The sequence below is a fragment of the Leptinotarsa decemlineata genome, unplaced genomic scaffold (assembly GCF_025532065.1).
Source record: "Leptinotarsa decemlineata unplaced genomic scaffold, Ldec_3_MD MMD2_tig00001719_RagTag_RagTag, whole genome shotgun sequence".
Taxonomy (NCBI): domain Eukaryota; kingdom Metazoa; phylum Arthropoda; class Insecta; order Coleoptera; family Chrysomelidae; genus Leptinotarsa; species Leptinotarsa decemlineata.
In genome coordinates this window covers 2,706,824-2,726,130 of record NW_027412569.1, presented here as the reverse complement: position 1 = coordinate 2,726,130, position 19,307 = coordinate 2,706,824, and the positions used below count along the sequence as shown (strand labels likewise).

At 34.0% G+C, this 19,307-nt stretch overlaps 1 protein-coding gene across 1 annotated transcript in view; it reads right to left on the bottom strand.

Annotated features, from left to right (window-relative positions):
- Nmdar2 (glutamate ionotropic receptor NMDA type subunit 2) overlaps positions 1-19,307 on the bottom strand; it is a 521,025-nt gene that overhangs the window by 285,029 nt on the left and 216,689 nt on the right. Inside the window, 3 exon segments of the mRNA XM_074176310.1 lie at positions 9,009-9,032; positions 9,035-9,116; positions 9,118-9,367. Coding sequence (XP_074032411.1) covers positions 9,009-9,032; positions 9,035-9,116; positions 9,118-9,367 — 356 coding nt within the window.

The window sequence follows — 19,307 nt, the reverse complement described above, 5'->3', positions numbered from 1 at the left end:
TGGGTGTCACACCAATAGGTGCTACCACTTATGTCTCGCTTGCGTTGACACAGTTATTTTTATCGAGTACTTTTCTTGGTTATTCACATTTTGTCTTCAATCGAGGACCGCCTGCCCGGTACTGACGATGCCCAATAGGCTGAAACAGCTGTCTATACCGGTGGCTTTTAAATTGAAATCAATGTGGGAATGATCAGAAATTCTATAAATGTTAAGCCAATGAAATATTTCGATATATAGTAACGGATCTTTTCTGAAAGTTTTTTTAGCGAATACCACTCATAATATTATCTTGAAAATCTTAGGTATTCAGTTTTTCACAGAATGTATATTCTCAATCAGGTAAACTGTCTGAACCCCTCGTTTTCTCTCCGACCCGATCAATTCCTCCCACATATTCTTGTTTGGCATCATCATTATCGCAAAAAGGCAGTCTTCTACGCCTTACATAAAAAGCCAGAGGTCTTGAGAAAATGGAATCTTTTTCACAGAAGCGGCTCCATCACCTACACCCTTTGTGACCGCCTATCTCTTCTTTCCTTTTGTACGCAGGAAGCGAATTATTGCGGTTCTTGAAAAGAGGCCGGGGTTTGAAATTGACACGAATTATTGAACGGTCTGTTCTCAAAGGTTTCACCAGTAATTACAATTTTGTGAGATCCGATTTGTAACCCAATTATACTGTTTGGGCAAAGCGCATGATTAAAAAAAATTAAATTTATATTAGCATGACAATAGTTATCAGGGAAGATACGATTGCGCTTATCACAGGAATGATAAATTTAACTCGATACAAACTGTTGGGAAATATTATGATTGTATTGGGAAAAAGCAAAATGGTGTTTCACCTTCCACCGAAATGAGACGTTCAACTGAAAAAATGTGAATACCAAAGTTGTGAGTAGGTACTATCTTTCATACAACGAATACATTTTGCGGACAATAAATGTTTATATTTTTTTCCGAAAACAAAATTCTTTCCCGAAAAATTCCGTGGAAAAAATCCTGCTTACACCTGGAAGGCATACTTTTGAAGTTATAGGGGAACTTCCTGTTAGAAATACCAAAAGTTTTCTTTGCCCTCTGGGGCGACATCTCGTTGGTAGCACTGCCGTGCTTCTTGTTTTCTATTAATTAGTTAGTTCACATAGTTGATTAAAATTCTTTTACATAGTGACAACGGCGTTTTTTTTTTCCTTAGAATCTGGAGTAGTCTGCTGTTAAAAATAACACTTCCAACGTTTAGGAAGTTGTTGTATGATCCAGAACATTCGAAAGTGAGATTAAATGTTTGGTTATAATCTGGAAGGTTTGAAAACGTTTTGCAACTTTCCATATTATTCAGATTTTTTGCAATGAAAAAAATGAAATTGTTTGTAGATACACAGAGCATCTTAACCATATACTTTGCAATAACATATCCATATTTCTCTACATATTATTTCATGGGAATGTGGTAGAAATTTCAATAGAATACTTGTTGCCAAAAACAAAATCATAAGAATAATTTTCGATATGGACTATCGTGATAGCTGCATTGCTATTGGGGAAAACAATTTTTTGAATTGATCAGTTTTTTTCGCAGTCATATCAATAAATACTATCTATCAAAATTATTTTCTCGCATACTGGGTGATTCAGCTAAGCGTGGACAATCAAAGGTATATTTTTTTGAATGGAACTCTCAATATACAGGGTGTAACTGAATAAGTGTAAAATCTTTAAGGAGGTGATTCCTCATCGAAAAAAGGATAGGATCCTTAATATCAATAAACTGTTAAGATACAGCCCCTTAAAGGGGGTACATAAAATGTGTATAACAATTTTTTTCACAAGCACTGAAAAAGTTACAATATTGAAATTAACCTGATGTTTTGTACTACCAAAAAGACACTTAGCCAGTAATTTATTTGGTTTACCCCATGGTTGTAAGGGGTGGAAAACGCAACCCCTAAAATTTATTTCCAATGTAAATTTTTGTCTTATTATTTGTTTACCATTTGAAAATTGATTTCCGATAGCCTGTTTCATTCTGAACGAAAAATGTTTCTTGGGATTTTTGCCCAAAATAAACCAGTTCGCAGCAAAAAATTATTTTACGAACAACTACAGAGATACATCGTAATAAATGCGAACTGGATTTATTGTTATTTTGTAGTTAGTGCCTGCATTAAACGATTAAAAGGTAATAAACAAAACTAATTCATTAATAACAAAACACGTAACATGTAGAAATCATAGTAAATGTTCAATATGTTTACCTTCAGACATTATGCATGCGTCTAGACGTCGGTGCATTGAGCCACGTATTCGCTCAAATATTCCTGGAGTCCCTCTAATTACCCTGTACGCATCGATGATGCAGTTTCTTGAGTCCTCTACATCGCGAACAGGAGTACGATAAACCAAATGCTGTAAATGGCCCACAAATAGAGAAATCGAGAGGATTGAGATACGGGGATCGAGCGGGTCAGTTCTGTAGTCCTCCTCGATCTATCCACTGATTTGCATATGTTTCAGTTAAATGCTGACGTGCTACTCGACTAAAATGGGCGGGAGCCCCATCATGCACTTCTCTTAAAAATTGAACGTATGCCTCATCATTTAATCGAGTAGGTAGAAAATAACTCCGAGCCACACGTTAAGAGAAAACTGTTCTTGATGGTTAGTTTCGACAATAGCGTGAGGGTTTTCATCAGCCCATATGTGGTAATTATGAAAATTAATAATCTTGTCCCGAGAAAAACTACATTCGTCTGTGAATTCTATCGTCTTCAGAAAGTCACAATTTTTTCTAATAATTTCCAACATCCAATTACAAAGTTCAAGACGGTTCGGAAAGTCTCGCGGTAACAGTGCCTGTACTCGTTGCAGATGGTAAGGGTATGAGAGTTGTTCCTTTAAAATTCGAAATACCGTCATATGATCAACATTTAGCTGGAAAGCAATCTTTCTAGTACTGGTACTAGGTTGTTCTCCATTCAAATCAAGTACTGCTTTCTCAAGCTGTGATGTTTGTACTTCTCGATGGCGACCACACTCCTGCATTCTTTTGTCGAATGAACCATATTTTTGTAATCTTTGATGACGTCGAGCAAATATTCTATGTGAAGGATTCTGCCGTTGAGGATACATTTCAGCATATCTTCTAGAAGCTTCTAACCCATTCCCCTGCGACAGACTGCAAACGTAATGCATATCAGCCATTCCCCATTCGTGTATGCCATTTTATTAACTAGTGAATTATTAAAGTAACAAATTCAGAACAATTAGTATTAATTCAATTTCGAAAATTCACAAACTGACAGTGTCATACCAATTTAATTGGCACTATCGCTAATAGCGATCTACTAGATAGATTAGTTTCGTATTTTCGCATTTATGACGATGTATCTCTGTAGTTGTTCCTAAAATAATTTTTTGCTGCGAACTGGTTGATTTTGGGCAAAAAACCCAGAAGACATTTTTTTGTTTAGAATAAAACAGGCTATCGGAAATGAATTTTTAAATGGTAAACAAATAATAAGACAAAAAGTTACATCGGAAATGAATTTTAGGGGTCACATTTTCCACTCCTTACAACCATGGGGTAAATCAAATAAATGTCTGCCTAAGTATCTTTTTGATAGTACAAAGTGCTTGTGAAAAAAATTGTTATACAAATTTTATATACCCCCTTCAAGGGGCTGTATCTTAACAAGGGATGCTCCAATGACATTTCTTTATATGAAAGATCCTATCTTTTTTTCAATGAGGAATCACCTCCTTAAATGTTTTACACTTATTTAGTTATACCCTGTATGAAAATGTCCTTCGATTCCATATTTTTTAGTTTCCTAAGGAGTTTTTGTTTTCAAATTTCCATTGCGATATTGCCAAGTTATTCTTGAACAACCTATTTTGCACCCAAACCATTAGACCATATCCTAAAGCTCCATCTCGAAAATCTATTGGAAGGAATGTGAAGGTAAAACCACAATTATAACTGAAACTCCTGAAAAAGATAGATTGCTTTTAGAAAATATATTGGATGTTTCAAAAGAAAAAACGGCGAAAGCTGACAAACAGAAGTTAAAACATGTTAAACAAATTTTCAAATGGAAATTAAACAGAAGCAGTGTGTCCAAGATTGAGAAATCGCAGCCTAACAAATGATTAAACAGGAGATGATAACCAGTGTAACGTCTGTAAGAAAAAGTATGCAGAAAGTATTAAAGACTGTGATCAATGTAAAATATGCACGAAACAGGCACTCGAAACCTGTGGGATTAAAGGAATTTTCATTTTTTTTTATTCACTTAGTCACTAAGAATCTTTCATTTTTTATCTTGATTACTTTTTAGATTATACCCAAACCAAACTTCAAAATCAATAATGATTGTTAAAATTATTTTTAAGATAGTTTTAACCTAATTTTTTTAGATACCTATTATGTACTGTCCCTTTCATAAATAACCACGTCCCTTTCAATATGGGCCATTCATGAAAGGGACAAAACACACATTTCTGAAGACTGCAAAAATAAATGACTTACAACCAAGAATGAATAATTACTGTATTTTATTTCAATAGTAAACTAATGGAGGCTTCCTATTTAACTCCAACCTGTTCAAAAAATATGTCACTTATTTATTAGAGGCTCCACAACAAATATAACCCTTTCATGCAACCCCTCTTATATTTTTTAACGCATTTCACCAGATGATATGAAAAATGCTAATATACTAGCGATTAGTTTGGATATTCCAAAAACAAATTTGAGCAATTGAACGTAAGAAAATGAATTTTTTTGTGCTCACAACAATTACTAAAACTTTCTTATTATTTGTAAAGTATCAGTTTTTCGTATAGTATACCTCCAATAAAAATGAAAGAATATTGGGTGTTCCATTTGAAAAAGTTGAATTATCTTTTCGAAAGAGAATGAAACTTGATCGCTTTCACCGAGCAACCTATATATTGTTTCCGAAAGTTGAGATTCCAGGAATTATCACAGTGATGTTGACTATTCCTAGAAAAATCCATTTAATTGCTGTATAAATACGGGTGGTAAATTAAAAAATATTATCTGCAAAAAAGGTTTTCTAGAATAACTTGGCAATGCCGCAATGGAAATTCGAAAACAAAATTCCTTAGGGAGCTACAAGAATATGGAATCGAATGAAGTATTCAAATACTGGGTGTTCTATTAAAAAAAAATAACTATGGTTGGCCACCTTCGGGTGAATCACCCAGTATGCAAAAAAATGATTTTGAAAGATAGTATTTATCGATATGACTGCAAAAAAATTGAACAGTTCAAAAAATTGTTTCCTCTGATAGTAATGGACCGAAGGAATCATGTTGACTCACTTTGTGTATTCTGGAATGTGTGAACTATATAAGAAACAAACTTGAATTTCTGAAATGAATGTAGCTACTCATAATTGAAGCACACATCATGGTGATGAATATCCTCTCACGAAGCAAAAAAATTCTCTACTATAACACTGAAAAAATCCTAATTGAAAATAGTTGCCAAAGCTTACAGGATTATTTAGGGAAATAATTCCAATTTTGAGATACTCATTATGACTTGTCCCTTCTTTAACTGTGGTAGTCATATAGCATGTGCTGTTTTGATATTTATGTTTTTAGTTTTATTCATCTATGACAAATTATTATGTCATTTGTGTACATTTTATGTAGTACTTTATTGACTTGAGTATTCGTACGTTAAGTACCAAATTGGTTAATAAAGATTGATTGATTGATCTATAGTGTATTTCTTCAAGCAGCCAAGTAATGAATCATTTTCAGGGGACTGTTCCACAGACGTATATAATTGAATTTATTTAGAAGGGAAAAATTTAGTATTCATTTTGAACATGCAGTTCTATGTATATGGTGCGTAACAAAAGCATGAGAAACACTCGCAATAATAATGAATGAATTGTTTTTCATTCAAACACCCAAAAATATTATTCAATAATGAAAAAACCACATTTTTGAAAAATATTCATGTTCACTTCAAATGAGTTGAAAAAGTGGATTGCTGAATAGATCAATATTTTGACGTTATTTTTCGGAAAAACTTCTGAATTGCTTAGTGTATATAAATACACTCCTATTTTTTTTTATGATTCTTATATGGAAAGTAATATATGTCATCTGATTCCAAAAACTTCAATTTCAATACGCTGGGTAGGTACCCTGCATATTGGAAAATATTTAAAAAAAGCCCAGTGAGTTACTCCACTTCTTTATCTGAAACTTCTTATGGAAGCTGAATGTGAGACACTCTGTAGATACGTCAAGTATTTCACAGGACGAAAGTTGAATGTGGGGATCATATTGTTCAATTCGCCTCGTGATAAACTTTTATAGAACAGTAATATATCTCTTGAGGAATCCCGCAAGTTGTGTAACGATAAGATACTTTTATCTCATCCTTCCCTGCATAAACCGGAATAACTCTCTTCATTTCCTGAATACCTTCCCTTGCTTTTAGGTCGTATTCCGGTCACACGTTCGCTCCGTCATTTCATAATTCATGTTTTATACCTTCTGAAACTCGTACTTGCCATTCAGATGTAACAGAAAATTATTACTTTTAATAACAACTTTTTTATGGCAATACAACTTTTCATTAGAAGCGTCAGAACTTTGAAAACTAGCCTGCATTGCGGACAAAAACCTACTTTTCAAGCCATGAATATTCAATGTTCCAAGTTTTGTCTCAACATCAAAACAGTTGGATAGTGCTATGAAGTATATGAAGGAATTTAAATATGGAGGTTGACCATCTATGATCAACATATTCAAAAAACACTTCATTTTGCTACTTTCACTGAAGAGTTTGAGAATCCACAACACGTCGTGTTGCTATACAATAGCTGCATCAAGAATGTTTAAATGATTTTTTACCTATCAAATGGCAATGATTTGACCTAAGTTCAGCTGTAAATTAATCAAAAAATCAAACAAAACAAAGAAAATCGCTGACTCATTGAATGGACACGTTTAAACTAATCACCAATTTCCACATCAGATAACAGATTCAACATATAGGAAGAATTGGGTTCTTTTCGGTTATTCAATACATTTTGAGAATCTATCAATTTTCAAGCATGACAGAAGATTGAGTTTGAAATTTTCCGAATGAATTACGCCATAGTCATAGTAGAACTAATGTCACTCTGCCGACAGATTGTTTGCGAGTGTAGAATTGGTCTTCGAATTCAATAAACTAGTCCTATGTGCTTTTACTCTGCGGAAAACGATTCTCCCGGTTTGACCAATATTTAGTTTTTGGGCAAGAACCACAAGAATTATCATTTATTCTGTGAGTCACACCCAAATTTGATTTTCATCATCGATAGTGTTGATAATGTTCATCAAGTAACGGTTTAGAGTTTTCATAATTCAATACTTTGCTATAAATAACCCCTTATTTGATTGGATACGGTTTGATTGATGTTAAATATGCATTCGTTCATCCGATCATAAGATTTAAAATTAATTGTCGAAAAAAAAACAACATTCCTAACCATTGAACCAGACAACCACAAAATAATTAATTATTAAGATTAAAAAAACTTAAATGAATTCCATAAAAATCTTTCAGTTATATGAGAGTCAAAACGGTAAGATTCGAAAGAAAATTAAAACTCAGTTTATTCTCGGACATTCGTCCACATTTCGAAATATTCCAGGATGTTCTGGAATGTTGTGGAATACGCTGGAGCACTATTGAATGTTCCGGACTGTTTTAAACATTCTAAAGGACCACTCTCATATCCATAATGGAGATCGAACAAATTTAAAAAAAAAATCATTCTAGACGCGTTTCGCTAACAATGCAGCTTCATCGGTATCTTCAACACCAGCGATGAAGCTACGCTGGCGAAATGCATCTAGCTTGAAATATTTTTGTGAACATTGTTCAAATATTATCATGGATAGTGTTATTGATTTCATCAAGGAACGGATCAGTCCATTCATAACTACTCTTATATCTACAGGAATCCTTCATGTCAAAATGGGAACTTTCATTCATGGACAAACTGACATGACACTATGACAGAAAAAAAATCAGACATATATGTTATATTGTCAGGTTTCAAGCGGTAATTTACGCTTTTGAATTGTGTGTGGAGAGATTGGAGAGATTGCAAGAATCAAATCTCATACACAAGTCAATAAAAATATTCTCGGTCAGTCAAGCGGCGATGGAAGCTCTTGGCTCCTACTGAGCAACGTCTAAATTGGTAGCAACGACTCTCCTCAATAGGAAGACTAAACAGATTGTCTCTGGTCTGGATTCCTGGCCATCCTGGCCTGGAAGGCAATGAGGCTGCTGACTCCATTGCAAAGGACGGTGCTGCAAGCAGCTTCATCGAACCAGAATCTGTTATTGGCGTCGCTTTAGGCTTTGCCGAACAAATATTGAACACCTGGATGGCGGGAATATTTATGGACTTCTACTTCGTTGTTGGAGTACAGTAGGGATGAACTACGATGTCTAACAGGCCTTCGGGTCGCTGTCATTTGAATCATCACATGCAGAGACTCGAACTGTCGCAAGACAGTGTGTGTCACCTCTGTTCAGAAAGTGATGACACAGCAAAGCACATACTTTGTTCCTGCCCCCGAATCAGAGTTCAGCAGAGCCTCAAAGACCACTCACCATACAAACTAATCGGCTTCGTTTAAGAAGCTTGATTTATTTGGTCGAGTGTAAATGAGTGTGAGCCGCAATGAACTTTTACGGGTTGCGGTGGAGGGTCCAATAGACCCACTCACTTTGGACCTAACCTGACCTAACCTATGTTGTCAGGTGACTTCTATCCGATTTCAGATGTAATGCATAACATCTATGTGCACTACTAGGTTTTTCTGTGACTTGCTCATCAAATGTCAATTGGTTTTTATCATTTAAACAAATGTATAACTACCTATGAGAAAACCTTTGAATTTCCGCTGATATCTATTTACCACTCCAGAAAAAAAATATGCTCGAAACTCACCTGCATAGCAGATACTCTCTCCTCTCCCTAACAGCTTGTATGAAGTCATCGTGTCCCGCAATGAGACTAGTCACGACCGAAAACTGGTGCCACTTGTACCGCTCCAATGCTCAACATGGCGGCTGTTTGGTGTTCCAGAGACGGAGCTAGCTGGAGCTGCAGTGATGACTGCGACGCTCTGCGTTCAAGGCCAGAGTTGTCGGCATTCCAGGCAATGACAGGAATTCCCAGGTAACCGGCGAGTTGGAGGAAATACTGCGCAGATGCAGTACTCCTACCGTACTGCTCGTAGTTCATCAGGTACAGGATAGCAGAGACGTTGTAGGAGAGGAATTCCTTACAGAGTGATTTGAGAATAGCTGTAACAAAAGAGTTCATCCTATTAGAATGTGCATTATCATAATTTCAATTGGATATATTCTCAAAACGAGAGTTTTGGCGTAACTCAAAGGCTAAAGGCGAGAATCTATCCAAGTTGATACCAGAAATAGATGAGTGTGATTCAGTAAAGGAGTGGTTTATATCCTGAGCCAATACTGCGCCTCCTTATTGCAAAATGTGTGATATGCCCAACACGGAGGCAAATCTTATCACCACCTGCATGTTCTACGAAAACTGCAGGACGAGGTTGAGAGCAATGACCATCAACTGCCTCAGGGAACATATTATCCAGGATTTGCTTGTCATAGTAGAAAAAGATGTAAGCCCATTTGAGGGCTGTATTTGAGATAAATAACATGAAATACATTGATTTGTCTAAGAGTCTGACCCTTTGTTACAATAGAGAAATGTGAATCTGAAACTATTCACTGAGTGAATACAGATATTCATCTAACAGAAAGTTAATGAATATCACTGGTTTTTTTCCCAACACCAAACCGTTATTTTAACACCTCGACACGTGTTGAGACCACCAAGTGAGCATTTTCAAGAGGAAGATCTTCATCTTGAACTTGGTGATCGAAACACGTGTCGAGGTGTTAAAATTACGCTTTGGTGTTGGGAGTCCAAACTGGAAAAAAGTGATAGAAAAGGTAATTTCTGATAAGAACGTTGATATGAGTCTGATTTCTCACATTTTCAGTGACTCTCATAAAAAACCTTGTATATATTACAAACATTTCGAAAACATTTTCGAAGATTTTTTTAGGAGTAAGTAGCCGTATTGTTGGTCTTTCTCAGTCAGACCAACAGTCATTAAATATAGAATTTGTGATATATTTCAGTCTTTCACGTTGAAGTTTCAGATCAATTTTCAGATTCAGGTCATGAACCTACAGAAACTATTAGCTGTTACTAATATATCTAACATTTTACTCTGTGCCTTCACCAAGTGTAAACCACTTGCTACTCGTATATGTATGCCACTAGAACCGTTCACGATTTCGTAATACGCTGACGCTGACCAGCTGCAGGAAATTCAATTTCATTTTATATCCCCAGTCACGTTAAACAATCGTAAAACGTTCACAATGTGAGAACAGGGCTGAAAACAATTGAAGTTAATTTCCAGACATACATTATAGGGTCAGCGTTTCCGGACCCATTATCCAAAAGAATATTTACCTAGGATTCCGGCAATGTCGGGAGGGAAATACCAAAATACGGACAAACGAATGCGGTTAGAAGGGTTGTTTGTGGTTCTGGGATTTGAACATTTGCGGTCCTCCACCATCTGTATACTATATGAATAAGTTCAAATGTGAAAATCTTCTCTATAGAAAGCGTCCAGCACATCATCCTAAAATATTGTAGAAATTGGGATGTGGGATAAGGTTGATGTCTCCTATCTTTTCAGTTTGGATTCCGACGAAGAAAGTCTACAATTTGTGCAATCCAACATTTTTATGGAAAAGAAAAAGGTGGGTGGTGTGATTCATGCCCAAAAACAGGTTCTGTGTATTTCAAAATTGATCATTTCCACCAAATATCCTAAAAAAAATGCATTTTCATTCTCTATATGATTTTCATTTATTGACCTATCTCCTTCACAAATCAAAACCCGAGAGCACTGTTTTATCCAATACTTTAATGGAACACTCTGTGAATGGTACTACATCTAGGAAATCATTTCGATGAGCTTTCAGAAAATGTAGGGTTTGACTACTTTCTTATCATACGAAATGTATCTAATTTCAGAGGAAATTATGAATAATAACTAACATTCGTTATTCAATGCTCATCTGATATGTGAAAATGTGAACTCAAACAATTTTGAGGAAGACTAAAATCCATAGAAATGTTTCGAAGAATGTCAACCGAAAGATTCCAGACGATTTAGGGGTTTGCTGGAGTGTTTCCTACGTAAAAGTATTTGATTATGAAACGAACTATGTAAAAACAATACAATACAATAAAGACAGTTGACAATCATCTGAAAATATAACCTCAATTCAAAAATGTTCAACCAATATTCCGTTTAGTGCCATGAATTCAAGCTGAGATGTCTATTCGAAAGTAGTTGACAATGTTTCATGGTGATTCTATCATGATCATCAGCCGAAGACGATTGTGGATACTTAGAGAGAGAGAGAGAGAATATACTTTGTTGTCATAAGAAAATATCTTGTTAACCAAGTTTCATTTGACCTATGAAGTCACTTTTTATGTATGAAAAAAAAAGTGTAAGTCGTAAAGAGTACATTTGAATTGCACAATATCACTTAATAATTGAAGTTAGTTCGTATATATATATATATATATATATATATATATATATATATATATATATATATATATATATATATATATGTATATATATATATATATATATATATATATATATATATATATATAATATATATATATATAATAATAATATATTATATAATATAATAATTAATAATAATTTTGAAATAAATTACGATTTTTAGTGAATTTCAATTCAATAATCTTCTTTATAGTCAATGAGTAATCAACCTCTTTCAATGTAGTGATTATTTTTATTGTTTTGGCATGTTTCAATTGTTCAAATGTTACATTTTTTCAGATGATAATGAATTTTATTGAAATTTTGGAATAACTTGTGTTATGAGAGTACACTTCCGTTTTGCTGATTACCCAAAGATATTTTCCAAGTTTTGTTTTATACAGGGCTATTCAAATTCGTTTCTGTACATGGGGATCTTGTAAACGATAAGAGATAGAGGATCGGTTGAATTACAGCAAAGTTGCGTATTTCATAGACCTATTCAATGATGTGAAGGAATCGAATATAGCTCTTTTGGTTTTGGTGATATAAGGGAAAAACCAAAAATCCAAAATTATTTGTTTGCCTAATCTTATATTCATTCGCAGAATATATATATTGAAAAACTGTACACATTTTGCTATTGGCACTTGATGATGGCTCTCAGAATTATCCATGAATCTTTTATACAGGGTGTCATCTGACCTGGGCCACCCATCTTTGAATTTTTAAATACGGAACTGTATTTTCTGTTGTAGTTTTTGGATCGTAGACATTTACTCCTTTTTGGTAATATTCGAATATAATTGTTGTGAATTATTCCCTTTTAAATTACGGCCCTGAAAATTGGTTGACTGAGTTGAATGAAAACACAATAGCAACTTTCACGTCTCCCTATATACTGTAGAGTTTTTCGAGAGTTTTTTTTTCCATTGCTCTGAGCGTTTTCTACAATGAACTTCGAATAAGAAAACCTTTTATGATTATCTGAAACATATCTACAACAAAAATATATTTTGTTTTGATGAGCAGAGAAAAATTGTAGCAATAATAACATCCGAAACGAACACTATGATTATAATGAAGTGAGTAATTTATACACACAAAAAAATTAATTGTGCAATAAATGTTCGAATTGGAGTCCTTCCATTTTGAGACAAATAATGGGACAATAAGATGGTCTGCAAGATCACCAGATCTTACTATTTTGGACTATTTTCTATGAGGGACATTGAAAAATAGAATTCACGCTGGCGGAGAGATACAAAATGTGGAAGACTCGAGATTGAGGATTTCGAATGATTTCGCAACAATACAGCAAATAAGTGTATTAAGGGCAATAAGTAATATGAATAACCGAGTTTAAAAATGTCTCGAAATGGAATGACTCCCATTCGAACATTTATTGTGCCAATAATTTTTTTGGGTACCTATATAAATTATAACATCGTACCGTATAATATATATATATATATATATATATATATATATATATATATATATATATATATATATATATATATTTAAATCAAGAATGAAATAATTCGTGGACACAACACTCAAAAAATAGGGGCAAACCGCGAACACGTGTTTCTGGCTATTGGCCTCATCAGCGCGGTGCAGCCAAGTGTAAAGATGGGCAACACATGTTTGCCGAAAGCAGGAAACAACACATACGCACGGAGTCAACAACAGAAGCCAACCGCACATTTGTGGTTCCAGTTAGAAGACCTAGAATTCCTAGGCTACATCTAACATGACCACGTAGGCAGCTATAGCTACCTGCGTGACATCGGGTCCAGGATATAAATACAGATAGATTTTATCGAGTGTGTATGATACAAATCAAGAATGAATTAATTCGTGGACACAACACTCAAAAAATAGGAGCAAACGGGAACACGTGTTTCTGGCTTTTGGACAGGTTCAGTCTGCTCACAAGATCTCAATGCTGAAGGCTTAACTGAAAATGAAAATTATGATTTTTCGAATAACTTCAATTTCTAAAGTGCAAATGTCGCCTACTTCATAGATCCTTCATTAAATCTCGATGACTCATCTCAAACCATTTTTTGAGTACTTCATTTTCTGGATCCTTTCCTTGAGAATATTATATATTCCTTTGGAGTTTTGATGCTGAAAAACTCTTTGAAGGAGTTTGTGATCTGTATAATAAGGCTGACGTACCCATTTGAAATATTTCCTCAACTTCTTACCACAACCTGTCGAATTGTACAACTGGAATCCTTTGAGTCCCAATTCCGAGATTGATGGATAGAAATATCTCATAGGAACTTCATTCTAATAGATGTGATAATGATGAGATGTCTTGGGACTTTTTCACAAAGCCGCCATTTGTAGTCTCATGAGTGCGATCTGTCATATTTGTGGGTAGATAAATAGCTCCTTGGTGCATTACTGGCGTGTTAAGATTACTCTTTAACCAGTAGCACTAAAGTTTCACCATTTCCTCCTCGGAAACTCGAGTTATTGAACTTCCAACTGACGTTATTTGTAATTATACATGGTTTCTAAGAACAGAGTACTGGAACTGTTTATTGAAAAATCTATTTAAAACAAGAATGGTGACCATTTCTGCTACTACATAGATTCTATAACTTTGAAAATGGTGGATTGTGGAGTTCAGAGAAAGTCTAGAGAAATTAAACTTGTTGGGAAAATATTTGCGAAAACTACATTGTATCAGTTGTTGTTCCATTTTCGAATATTTGGAATATTTTCTGTTAGTAATGAAATGAAATATCATCTTTCTGACGATATTAATATATTTATAGGAATACATTCCATACATTGATTGAAAAAATACGCATTCTATATGTATAAGACTCATTCATGATGTAAAAACTTCCATCAGACATTTCAAGCATAGAAAAATTTTCATATGACATTTCAAATGACGGTCACGAATATACAATTTATAAAATGTTTCGAAATGTTAGAAATAATGAGTCTCTTTTGCATTCTCGAAATGACCTCTTCAATAGAGATTTGAAATAACATTAGTTTGATTCAATGAAAAACTTCAACTCCAAATATTTCTTCAATTTTTTTAAACGTTTTTTGTTCAAAAGAAGAAATAAAGTTTTTCATCGAATATAAGAATATTTATTCTCATCAGCCCACAGAAAATGATCGTATATGCTATATATTATCTTCAATTAGGAATAAAATGTATATATGATATTCCACTAATGTGAACCATCATACCTATATAAATCATTTATAAATTATTTCTGTGATCATTCCATCGTGAACGTTATCGATTAAAACTATTCCTCTCTATCTACAGATCTCTTCCTGAAACCATCATTTGACTGTTGTTTTTCAAAAACAATCTCAACCGGAACTTATTGTTTTTCTATTCCACTATTAAAAATTCAAAGAGATAACGTTTTTCAAAATTCAGCCACCTAGAATGATTGGTAATAATCTCTAGGACATTACTTCATAAACATAGTTTGTCATTTATTCATCTAATACCGGTAATTAATTGACTGGTCCCGCCTTTCAGCTTGATGACGGTCGGTGTTCGGATCTGAATTAATTGAATATGTAACGAGCAATCTCCAATACTAGTAAATTGGCTGGACTGATTTAATACATGCGATGTGAACGATAGATTAATGTGCAACTTCATTCAATGAGGTGATTTGTGTCCTTTTTTAGTCTTCGAGTGAATTATTTTGGCTGATTTGCATGAAAAGGTATCAAAAAAATAGTATCATCTATCTATCATCTACTACCATCAACTAATGGGTGATTTATTCATTCGGAGTATACGAATAACAATTGTTATTCGAAAACAACTACTTCCCTGGCCAATACCACGAAGGGCGTTGGATTATATCCGACAGATGTCAGTGCAGGATCATTCACTGAAGTTATTCCTGCATTTGCTTTTGGCGATACAACTGCCAGAATCGATTTTCAAATATTGAAACACACTTGCAGACCGGTTTCAGGCTTTTTGGCCACTACTCAGTGCAAGGTAGTGATTTCCGATAATCCCTACAGTGTAGGGAGTTGAGATTGGCCTGAACGAATTCTGTAACGGATCTTCAAAGTACAAATTAAAAAGAAAAAAGTGATTTCCGTCTGCGGAAAGTGTAGTGGAAGTAGTTATTCCGACGGGATTTTTCGCTTTCTTGTTATCCAATGTTCTTGTGAAACTAGTTATTTGAAAATAGTCTTTTTTCCAGTTTCTATCTGAAAGCAACCTTAGTGAATGCACTTGATTTATAAGATACTTATTGTTCTGTGAATTCATTTATTGAAAATATTATTGTACGTTCATAATAACATTAAAAGTATCGAAAAAAATTGGAATATCCACAGTTATTCGACAAGAAATTACAATAACAAACACCTAAAAAGTTTCAAAAATATATTGATTGTATATGATTGTTGAATTTCTACATTTGGATGAACCTTGATGTACATTTGAGATTGTGTATACAAAAGAAATGCCCGACTCCGTACGGGTGCAATGCTGATACTAAATATAAAGTCACCCACTGGAAATTCATATGCATTTAGAAACAGTAATGGAAGCGACTTTTTTCCCTGCGGTTAGCGCCCCAGTTGGAATATTCAAAAATCCTTTCTTATTGCACATCTATAATATAAAACGAACTTATATACAAAATTTTAGCCTCGTAAAATATACCGGTATGGAAAAACAATGATGAAAAGTTTACTTTATTTCATGAACACGCCTTTTTTCGCCACGGCTGGAGCCCCAGTTGCAATGAATATTTGTAAATCCTTTCTTATTGAACATATCTAATATATAAAAATAGATTTTTTGGGAAAGAAAGTTTTTGGCTTTCTACTACTCCATCTGATACAAAAAAATGGATGAGAGAATCTTCCAAAGAAAGGAAGGATTAATCAATTTGAAAATAAGTAACTCTATACATGGATGTGTAGATCATGCAAAGAAGTAACTTTCAGACACAAACTGAAAGGAAGTCCTCCTGAAACAGCTACTTTCATATAAACATTGAATTACACGAAAGAAAAAATTCTTTCGAAACAAATACTTCTATATGAACACTGAATTATACAGAAGATACTTTTCTCTATTCAGTTTGTATATCGAACATTCGTGGAGGAATAAGAATCAGATATCATTCACATGAGTTCTACTTTGAATAAATGGTAATAAATTGTACTCACATGGAACACTGTCACCCTAACTGGTATACACGTGTTTCGCCTTAAGACACTTGCCCTAAGGCTCTTCAGTACCAAATTGGATAACATTATAGAAAATACACACACTTCATTCATGAATTACGATTTTGAATGTCACGGAATAAGCTTGATCTGCTTATGTCATCGATGACATCGTAATGACATTCATTCACCTATTTGATTTAATCCCAGCCATGAGGAATCTTATATCCTAAAAATATAACCCTTTCAAATAAAAATAGATGTTTGTTAATGGTTGGTTGGTTGGTAAGTGATAAACTTCTACATCGCTTAACCGATCGTGATGAAACTTGACATGTATAAGTAATTTTTCATAGAGAAGGTTCTTAGGCTTTCAATTTTTCTGTTACTCGTCACTAGATGGCGTTGCAGAACAATTTTTTGAAAGCACTGTTCTATAACGCTGCGCACGCCTGAGTTCGTTGACTCTGATTCTGTCAAAGCATTGGAACAGCAGCGATACAGCAACATAGTACTAATTAGTACTACAACTACCAAATTCTACGCGAGCGAAGCCGCGGGCAACAACTAGTACAACATAAATCGAACCAAATGAAGAAAAGAGAATTGAAACTTTCTATGTTTTTTTACCACGTTAACGTTACTGCAGTTTCGTCCTATAAGGACATTTTCAAACTAATACATCAAACTAACAATGGTTTACTACATTACCCCTTATGTAGCACCCCTGTAGGTAATAATAGAGGTACTTGGCTTGATTGAGTACCTGAATTTACAATTTACAATGCGGTACCTGCCCGGTACTGACGATGCCGGTGGCTCTTAAATTGAAATCAATATGGGAATAATCAAAAAGTACTATTTATTTTTTGATTTCTATGTATATATATATATATATATATATTATATATATATATATATATATATATATATATATATATATATATATATATATATATATGGTAAAATGGGTCTCTCAGTCAAAAAATCAAAAATCAAACTCCGCTTTACTTTGCCAAGCTTTCGCTTCTGATGAGAAGCTTCTTCATGGCAGTAAAAATGAGTGAAAAACAATAAATTGAAGATATAAATTATTTTATAATTATGAGTATAGTGTGTATATTGTGATTTTATAGTATTTTATATAGTAGTGTCTAAAAATCACTGATGACATAATTGATGCTACTGATGGGGAAAAAGTATCTATTTTGATATTACTAGATCATTCTAAGGCATTTGATACTCTAAATCACTAAATATTATAAGCCAATTTCAATCTTGTAGGGATGAGCAGAAAAGCTACCAAACTTTTATCCTGCTATTCAAGCGATAGAACTCAGGCAGTACTATATGGTGTAAAAGTTTCTGAAGTTTTAAGAATTGATAAAGGAGTACCACAAGGGTTAGTATTGGGGCCCCTACTCTTCAGTCTCTATTCTTGCAATTTTTGTAAGTCGTCTCCATATCATGCACGCAGCATTATTATGCTGATAATACCCAAATATAATTGTCATTCAAACCTGAATAATATTTATTCACAGGCTATGAGTGCTTTGAATTTTGATCTATATAGTTCTGAGCAATTTTCCAATAATCATCCTCTAAAACTGAATTCAAATAAAACTGTTGCAATCGTTTTTATTAGAAAGAATGCAAGAAAAGAATTTATTGCAAACTACTTTGCTAGCATTCAGATTGGAGGAGGTCCTTTAACACTTTTTAATAAATTTTGTGGATTGAAGAAGATATAAGATTTTCTATCATAACGGCAGAAGTATATAAAAAGCAAACTGTAATCTGAAACTGAATTATCAAAATAGACATTTTGAAAAAAATCTGTTTAAAATCTGTTTTTCCGTTAACCAGCTGTCACACGCCTACGAACGACGACCATCAGAAGTCGAAACTTGTGCGAGCTAAGGATCAACGAGGTCTTACCTTTCAACGTGTGGAACCTAAAAGAATGTAAAGTTTACTTAGTGACTCTTTAGTGTTATCCAGGTTGAATTACAGCGATGTTCTTTACGCTCCTTGTATAATCTCTATTGATATCGAATGAATTCAAAAGCTCCAGAATAGTAGCTTGAGGTTAATCTATGGCATAAAAAAATATGATGGGATTTCATACACATTGAAAACAAACAAAAGGCTTGATATGAGTGAATGAAGGTTCCTTCATTCTTACTGCTTCTTTAACAAAGTTTCAATATACCAAAACCCGCCTATTTGTACAATAAGATAACATTTCGCTCTGAAGTACATAATATTAACATTAGACGAAAAAGTTTGCTTACTTCCCCCAAATAACTCAAAAATTTTTACAGACGTTGATTTTTCTATCACATCATCAAATGTATTAATAATATACCACCAGAGTTGAAAGAACTCTCGTTATCGATTTTCCGGACGCG